General features: G+C 46.0%; 1 protein-coding gene across 1 annotated transcript; it reads right to left on the bottom strand.

Annotated features, from left to right (window-relative positions):
* Positions 1-8,961, bottom strand: LOC105013421 (WW domain-binding protein 11). Its single transcript, XM_034295652.1, is given in 13 exon segments — positions 1-1,270; positions 1,272-1,369; positions 2,300-2,485; positions 2,570-2,857; positions 3,180-3,302; positions 3,416-3,655; positions 3,741-3,904; positions 4,209-4,342; positions 4,477-4,673; positions 4,778-4,871; positions 4,959-4,990; positions 8,146-8,232; positions 8,753-8,961. Coding segments are annotated over 12 exon segments (2,175 nt in total). The 5' UTR covers positions 8,210-8,232; positions 8,753-8,961; the 3' UTR covers positions 1-715.
* Positions 8,962-9,599: the final 638 nt, after the last annotated feature.

The following is a 9,599-nucleotide window of genomic DNA, read 5'->3' as shown; positions in this document are numbered from 1 at the left end:
TTTGAGTTTAAGTATTTATTTGGTTGCAGGTCTCAACATTTCAGACAAGCATATGCACACTAGATTCTTTTCTACATACACCTGAAAATATCCCCCCATTTTTCTTTGAAATCCATCACATTTCTAATTCAACAATAAAATAAACGAACTGTCAGTAAAAAAACAAAAAAAAAGACATTAGCTTTTAAACAAAGATTGAGCCAAATTACCACATCCATGTACATGGGTAGGACACTGTAGACATTTGGGGAAAGGAACCAGTGTTTTGGGAAATAAAAGACTTGCTGCTTTATTAAAATAAGGGTTTCCCAAACTCTGTCTTGGGCCTCCTGAGGGTAAAATTTTTGTTTTTTGTGCCCTATCACTACAAAGGGAATTTAAATCAATCATCCAGCTATTATTTTTCTGTTAGCTATTTACGTCTACAGCAAAAACTACAATGTCCACCCCTAGGAGGCACCAGGAGTGTTTGGGAAAAGCCTGATGTAGGTGAACCAATGAGATTCTGAACAGAATAAATCATGTAGTGGACGGTAAACAGAGTTTACCCAATTAGATTTCAGCTCAACAGTTCACCTGTCAATTTGTACCACTACATCAATGACCAGAACCCCCCAGTGCCCGCATGATGGAACCACTAACACTTTCCTCATGACTCCAGCTGTTCATTCCATCTCAACCCTCCGTGCCTTTTGAGCCACGGCCCTTATTAGTCTCAGAGGAGTCCCTCCATCTCCCTCATGAAGGCCTCATACATCTGGTCCTTCGTCTTCATGTTGGGCTGAGAGACGGCACCCATCTGAACGGTGTTGGTTGACCCCATGGGCGCCGCGGTGGACAGCTGCTTCTGGCCTCCCATCCCCTCGTCTCTCCTCCCCCCCCTATCTGCGGGCCCTCCCCCACCCCCGGATCCCTTATCCCTGCGCACCCTCAGAGCCGTGGGCACGAAGCGTGTGACCTCTGTCTTGGGGTTGATGATCTGGGGTTTGGCAGAGATGGTGGCCCCGCTGCTCGCCGGGCCGGCTGCCAGGTTGCCGCCTCCAGAAGAGACCGAGGTGATGTTGGCCCGCTTCTCAATGGTGGGTGCGTGGTGGTGGCCTGGTGGGTTGGCGCCTGACGGTGGGGCACTTGTCCCCGGCGGAGGGGGCATCTGCATTCCCGGGCGCATGGACATGGGCATGGAGGGAGGGGGCAGCATTGAGGTGTTTGGGTTGTTTTGGGAGCCCTCTTGGTTGGAGCCAGGCTTCTGGCGATGGACAATGCTGGGGGGGGGCACTGAGGACATTTGAGTTAAGCGGCGGGGGGAAGAGAGAGAGGGGAGGGGCGAGCTGGCGTGGGGGTCCAGATCGTGGGGGAGGAGGCGGCATGCCTGAAGAAAGACAGAACAGAGGACATTATAATGGGGATTGTTTTCATTGCAGTTAACTGTGGATTCTGCTGAACTTCAGATAGATTTCACCAGGTCTCATGTTTGAGGAAAGGGCTTTTAAGCCACCAGAGTTTGCGAGTGGGCCGCCAGAAACATCTTGCCGAAAGGTCCCCCTCAACACCTGATGCTTCAACTGTGCCTCCAGTCCAGAGACAGTTTGGGGTGGAGGTACCAGGGAACAAGACCATTTTGCCTAAACTAAGGTAGCGCAGATCCCCAAATTTGCACAAAATTAGTTAAATTGGGGTTGTCAGGTAAAATAATTACAAATCAAAATGAGACGTGCTCCAGGAAGGCACTAGGAGACGCTAGAACATTCCAGAGGAAGGAGAAAGGACTAGCTCCACCTCTACATACCAGCCTCCCATTGGGGCCGATGCAGGCTGCCCTGGAGGGGGACCAGAGTTGCCAGGCTACCCTCAACACCTTATAAAACAACGACCGGTCTGTTTTGACAAAGGTGAATAAAAGATGCGGACTGAGGAACATGGAGACCAGACCCTGCAAACGAGTAAAGCTGCCAGAGTTTATTCACTCTTTCGTTCTGTTGGGCGTTTTGTGTTAATAAGTTAGCCTCAGACATCGCGCTCCCTGCCGCTCCCCATCCATTCTCGGCCAACGCACTACAAATGCTGTGCCTAGTAAAACCCATATGATTAAAAGGTTGCAAGGCTGCATTTCATGTTTTCAAACGAGCCAATAAGGAAATGACAAGTCAACTTCCACATTGGGATCCACTGTCTAATACCAACACATCCGAAGACCCTTAAGGAAACCTACTGTGGATTACAGAGGGAATATTTATCACACTTCATACATTTTACATCCACATGTAAACCTACCTGGGGGTACTGGGGGAGGCAGACCTACCTGGGGGTACTGGGGGAGGCAGCCTGGGAGGAGGTCCCCGGGGTGGAGGGCCAGGGGGGAGGCCTGGAGGGGGGCCCGGGGGAGGGCCCGGGGGACGACCTGGTGGCGGACCAGGGGGCAGCAGCCGGGGCATCGGCCCCCTCGGACCACCTAACATACCAGGTGGCCTCAAAAAAGGCGGCGCACCTTAAAAATGACAAACGACAACATATTAAAGGCAGGTCACACTACCTCACTGCACACCTATCATAACGATAAAACAAAACTAACCGGGTGGAGGACCAGGGGGCAGGCCAGAGGGCGGACCAGGAGGCCTCATGGGCGGAGCTGGGGGTGGTCCTAGTGGGGGGGGACCTGTTCCAGGCGGGCCCTGCATGTGTAGAGGTGGTTGCTGTCCACCCATTGGTCCAGAAGGTGGAGGCATGCGCTGACTGGGAATGAGATGGGACTGGTTGTCGCCTGGCGGCCCCCTATCCTCGATGTCCGAGTCCTCAGAGTCAGTGTACTCCTCCTCAACTTCCTCTTCCTCCTCCTCGTCCTCTTCAGGGATGGACTGACCTGTAGATACATTTAAAAGAGCAAAATATTAATAAAGTACGATCCATTTGAAAAGAGATGCCGCTCCCTGGCATATCCCGGCCTCTTTAAAGGGTAAACGGCAGTGCTAGACACTATTTCACACTTGGGGTGTTGAAGTCACTAACACCAAGGAAGCGCTATGAACTCCATAAAATATTGAAATATATAGATACATATAGCAGCTGTGACATTTCCCTTTAATTACTGGAAATACAGTCACCAATTCGATCATCCACTGGCATTCTCTGTCTGGCCGAAATGTGCTTGTGCTGCTGTGTGCAGACTGAAGGAGATACAGTACCTGCCATCCGAAGCATCATAGCCTGCAGAGGCGTGATGGCCTTTTTCTTCTTCACGATCCTCTTCTTCTTGCTCCTCTCTCTGGGCGCTGAGGGGGGCAGGTCGGCAAACCGCACACTACGTCCTGTGAAACATACCACCCGACACACCGAGTCAGCCCGCACCAAACCGCACCGCACCAAACCGCACCGCGGAGGACAATCCAACACACGTCGGGTGGCCAAATGACCCTCTTACCTGCGTGCTTGTCGCCCCGGTCCTCCTCTCTGCCCCTCTCCCGGTCACCATCCTGTCGCTCCACCACCATCCTCCTGTCCACCTCCCTTGTGTCGTCCCTCTCTCCTTCACTGTCCTCCTCGGAGTCACTGTCGTCCTCCTCTCCATCGTCCCCCTCTCCGTCACTATCGCTGCCACTGTCCCGCTCCTCCCCCAGGCCGTCCATGGCTGTCTCCATGTCAGACGCCTGGTTGGACGGGTCTGCAGGAAGGGGAATTTACATGAGAAGGTACAAGGATCTAACCTCCTCCTGACTGTAGACATGCAGCGAGACGCGTGGGAGTACCTGTGTCTGCTGTGAAATGGGCCCTGCGTGAGCCGTACAGAGCCAGGACCTGAGGGGGTGGGGGACCAGGCGGGGGCCCGGGGGGTTTCCTGCCTGGAGGTAAGCGAGGGACCCCTGCAACTGCTGCAGACATGGGGGCAGAGGAGGAACTGAACGATCCCTTACTGAGAGAGAGACAGGGAGAAAGAGAGTTAGTGTTAAAAGATACATTTCGGGGGGTTTTGGCCACTGGTTGTAAACCTGGTGCTATCAAGCCAAACTGGGTGGCCATTGACTTTTCTTTGTGCCAATACGAGTCCCATGTCATCAAAAACATTCCAACGAGTTGGAATTTTAAGGGTTAACTGAGGTATAATATAAACAACATCACACCCAGGACAAAATGGGTGGTTTAAAAAAATAAAATAGTGGCTGCTAGTGTTCAGAGGATTAATTCGGAGACAGCACTTCAAACCGGCGACTGCTCACCTAAATGAGGAGCCCTTCTTTAGGATGGAAGGAGGCTGGGCCCCGGGCAGGGGGATGTCTTGGATCAGAATGCTGGAGGGAGCATGGGGCATCTCTGGAAGCGGGATGCTATCCACCTCCACCAGTTCAGCATTCTAGTGGAAGGAGATTGAAAGAGAAGGGGTGAGTAGCACAACAAGGACCAGAGCATCGATGGCTTCAGAGACACTGAACGATATTTCTGTTTACCTGGGCACTTCAAATATGTGCATCAAGAAAGCCTTCTCACCTTGACTGAGTCAAAGTATAGTGACAGCTTGCCACGATTGCTCTCATAGTCCAGCTCCAGTTTGCGTAGCTCCTTGTACGTTTCTGGGTTCTCCCTCTCGTACAAACGCACAATGCGCTCAAATGTCTCCCGTAGTTTCTTCCTCTTGTCCCTCAGCACTTTCTCATTCAGTAGGGGCTGTTGAACAGGGTTGAACTCTGGCAAAGCGAAAGACAAGTAGAGAAGAGCCCAAACGGATGTGACCAGGAGAAGAAAAGTACTAGCAAGAGATTTCTGGCTGTACACAACAACCATGTCTCACCCATTTCATCCAGCTTCTCCATGTCTTTGATGATCTGTCTGGGATCCTTCATCTTCAGCACCGCTGCTCGGACCATCATCCTCTGCTTCTTGTTCTGTGAGGCAGCAAAGAGCAAAGCCACGTGAAAATAGAATAAAAAGTAAAAAGATCCAGTCATTCACCCAGACAGCCAAGTCCTCACCTTCTTCAGCTCCCTTTTCCTGGCCTCTTTCCCTGAAGAGGAAAAGACAGAGCATTAGGTTTGATGTAGAACCGGTTACCTGACAGATATTGAACACTGACCTATGTCTCATTAACCATAAAGCTGCAGCACTCAAGACATTACTGTGTTTCTTGGCACAGGTATGGGATCTCCAGAGCTTAGCAAACAGTGTGTGGGCATTGATGTGTTTACACTGATGTGTTTGTGCATAGAACACGAGCAGGCCCTTTCAGGATCCTTCAACCTCGTGACGACCCTGGAGGGCCACTAAGTGAGGTCCCATCATTTAAACATACTCTTGCCCACTGATTGATTTTCCTTTTTCTCCTGATATAGGAGGTCATCAGACCTTGAAATTGTCACAGGAAAGAGTAAGACCCAAATATTGAAGTGAATATCAAGTCTACAGACCCTTACTGAAAAATGTACCTTTTGTTTTTGTTAAGGCTAAAATCTAGAAAAACCCCATCAGAGCTCTTTTCACCTTGAGGTCTTGTAACCAACAAACAATAGAGCATAGAGGTTGCCAATGAAGGCCTCCAACATTTTTTTGTAGTCATTCACTGATGCCTTCTGGCTCATCAGTAGGGATTAGACAATGAAATTAAAGGCAGTTGGGCGACTAAGACTTTTACAGTTGAGACGACAAATCGGAATAAAGAAGGATGTGACATATTGTTGTGAATATTACGGTATTTGTGAAGTAGGCCTACCCAGTTAAACTGCATATTGATAGTGATAGTTCAGAGTGCAAATCTGCACTTCTTCCAATATAACCCTAAAGCCACAGCAGTGTACAGGTGGGCAGTACAGCGCTGGTTCTAAACTCCAGGGAAGTAAATAATATTAGTTGCTTCAGCAAAAAATTCAGGTATGAATTAAACTATCCTGCGTTACAAAAATCTATAGAGGTTTATGTTAGCCCAGACACATCTGAGCAGTAGGTGTCAAACAACAACTGTAGGAAGGACATGCCAGAAACTCTGAATGAATGAGACGTGTTGACCTGATCTCTGCATTGGAATAAAATAGCTCTGAAAATCATTTGTGATATTTATTATTGAGGGCTATTTTCACAGCATCCCACAAGCTGGATGCGTAGAGCTGATTTTATTAAAATGTAGTATACAAGTCTTCAAATGTTGATCAATTGATTGGGTGAAAACTCTCAACCATTACCTTCTTTAGTCAGGGACAGCCCTAAATGAATTATAGTGATCATGCCAGTGTTGGAATAATACAGGGACATGCCATCAACCCATTTGTGGCTGTGGCCAGAGCTAAACCGGACCCATGACCATACCACTGACAGAACGTTTAATTAGCAGGAAGACCTGAAGCACTTCCAGCTACAGTGGAAATAAAAAGTCTGCACACCCCTGTTAAAAAGCCAGGTTTTTGTGATGTAAAAGAATGAGACAAAAAAAATATATGTCAGAACTTTTAATATGAGCTATAATGTGAACAATACAATTGAAAACAAACTGAAATCTTCGAGGGGGAAAAAAGAAAAATCTTACAATAACCTGGTTGCATAAGTGTGCACAACCTCTTATAATTGAAGATGTGGCTGTGTTCAGAATTAACCAATCACATTCAAACTCATGTTAAATAGAAGTCATTACACACCTGCCATCATTTAAAGTGACAGATCAATCACAAATAAAGTTCAAGTAGGATTTTCCTGCCATTTTCTTAGTTGCAGCAAAAGCCATGGTCCGCAGAGAGCTTCTCATTGTTGAAAGATATCAGTCAGGAGAAGGGTACAAAATAATTTCCAAAGCATTAGATAGACCATGGAACACAGTGAAGACAGTCATCATCAAGTGGAGAAAATATGGCACAACAGACATTACCAAGAACTGGACATCCCTCCAAAATTGATGAAAAGACAAAAAGAAAACTGGTCAGGGAGGCTTCCAAGAGGCCTACAGAAACATTAAAGGAACTTCACGAATTTCTGGCAAGTACTGGCTGTGTGCTAAATGTGACAATCTCCCGTATTTTTCATATGAATAGGCTATGGGGTAGGGTGGCGAGATGGAAGCCAATTAAACTACAATGTCCACCCCAAGGAGGCACCAGAAGTGTGTTTGCACAAAAACAACACTGCACATCACCCAAAGAACACCACACCCACAGTAAAGCATGGTGGTGGCAGCATCAGTCAGGGTGGAGGGAATAATAAACAGTTCCAAATACCAGGCAGTATTGGCAACAAAACCTTCAGGCGTCCGTTAGAAAGATGAAGTTCACCTTTCAGCACAACCCAAAGCACACATCCAAATCCACAAAAGCATGGCTTCACCAGAAGAAGATTAATATTTTGGAATGGCCCAGCCAGAGCCCAGACCTGAATCCAACTGAACATCTGTGGGGTGATCTGAAGAGGGCTGTGCACAGGAAATGTACTCGCAATCTGACAGATTTGGAGCACTTTTGCAAAGAAGAGTGGGCAAATATTGCCACGTCAAGATGTGCCATGCTAAGACTCCTACCCAAAAAGACAGTGCTGTAATAAAATCTAAAAGTGATTGAACTAAATATTGGTTTAAGGGTGTGCACACTTATGCAACCAATTTATTGGAAATCAAAGATTTCAGTTTGTTTTTCAATTGAATTGTTTACATTATAGGTCACATGAAAGGTGGAAAAAGTTCTGACATGATTCATCTTTGTCTCATTCTTTTACATCAGAAGAACCTGGCCTTTTAGACTCTTTATATCCACTGTAAATGGGGGGGAATATACAACATTCAGTAAAATGTGGTTGCTGAAAATTATATATTGTACACCACATACCATGCATAAGTAGGTTTGAAAAATATAAACCAAAAATACAAGCCAACAGTGCAATTGTACAGAAGAGCCGCAATGCTACATTCTTGTGGCCATTTAATATCCACTTCATACCTGCCAAATGCCAGGCTGTACCAACCAGTAAAGTATGGTTAAATGTAATAGCAATCATTCTTTTTTCAGACAATATTTGTCAAGTAACTATGGTAATAGTCAGACATTTAGGTAAAAGTTGGAGGTAAAGTTTTGATGTGCAATTGTGGCAACATTAACATAACCTACTGGTCTGTGGGGTTCAGTAAGGGCAACATTAAAATTACTTGTCTGGTCTGTGGGGTACAATAAGGGCAACATTAAAGTTACTTACGGGCCTGGTCGGTGGGGTTCATGAACTTCCCACTCTTGGTGGAGGACGTTGAACGTCGCCCCATGGTGACGGCACACCTACTTCACCCTGCCAGGGAATATATCAAGTAATTAAGGGCATAGGAATTACAGACAGATTGATCACAGCCACATAGCAAAGACTTCTAAACCACACTAGAATATTTTACGATAAATAATGTACGTTACCAACAAAGATCTTACTGAACAACATGAACAGGCATAATAAAGATTTCAATGAATTGAATGAGGAAGTACGACTACACTGCATAAAGTGCACACACTGAGATGAGGGCAAAAAACAACAAAACAGAAAATGTGAACTACAGAAATGTCAGGACAGTTGCTAGCTAACGTTAACAACCAGGCAAAAGGTTGCAATTTTGGCGAGTTAGCTAACTATAGATAACGTGAATACTCACCAATATAAATATTTAAATCTAGTTAACAAACAAACTAGGACATGTAGTACCCACTGGAACGTCAACAAACGGACAGGTTTTACCTCAGCATAGACAGCGTAAGCTAGCAAGATTGCACAGTTAGCTCGTTGAACAGGTCGCCAAGAGAAAAAGCGAAGTTGACTCTACCTTTATCCACGTGAAAACTGTGTGCCTTTCCTGTCCCTTGTTTTCCAATCGGACAAATGAGAAACTCTGAATTGCGTTTGTCTTTGTACAGGAATAATGTAATTGAGATGTCTTTGGAGAAAGCTGACACAAAAACGTTATGCTAGTTGATGCAGTCCGCCATGTTTTGATTGCCGCGAGCTCGGCCGGAAAGATCGCGTACCGGAAACGAGAAAAATGTGGCTAAAAGAAAATACTCTTACCGCCCCAGGTGGCTAACTTGGTAAGCTGCAGTACAGTTTAAAAAAATTATCTGGTTTTATTCTATTTTTGCAAGGCTGTCTATCGGTTACGAACAGTGTACACTTCTCTGTTGAATTATATTGCACTTTTCAGAAATGTTTCTAAAAAGATTTACTTTCGTTATCGGACTGTAAAATGGTGTCCAACCACTCACCTTTCCCTATGCCTAACATAAATTAGGCAAGGGATATAAACACACGTACATATAGATTTGAAGCTCAACTGGCGCATTGATCAGATAGCAGCTTGATTTCTAAGGATGATTGTGATTAATGCGTAAAGTTTTAGAGTGTTGACATGTTTTTTCATACATGATCAATGCCTGTGCCCTATTAAGCTCATGATGGTGCTAGTGATCAATCACAGTCTTTACCAGTCAAGCATGGACTTTGACTTACAGTGAGTTGCAGTAGTCCAGTTTTAGATTACAAGTGCCTAGATTAGTACCTATGCCACTTTCTTGTGAGGTAAGCTTGTACTCTGAATATTGTAAGAACGTGTAAAAGAGAAATCAGTCGTCTGATATCCACATACCAATGAACCGAGAAGCCCTATGAGTAAATGA

The sequence above is a fragment of the Esox lucius genome, chromosome 11 (assembly GCF_011004845.1).
Source record: "Esox lucius isolate fEsoLuc1 chromosome 11, fEsoLuc1.pri, whole genome shotgun sequence".
Lineage (NCBI taxonomy): Eukaryota > Metazoa > Chordata > Actinopteri > Esociformes > Esocidae > Esox > Esox lucius.
The sequence above is the reverse complement of the archived record's forward strand: the minus strand, read 5'-3'. Positions and strand labels throughout refer to the sequence as shown.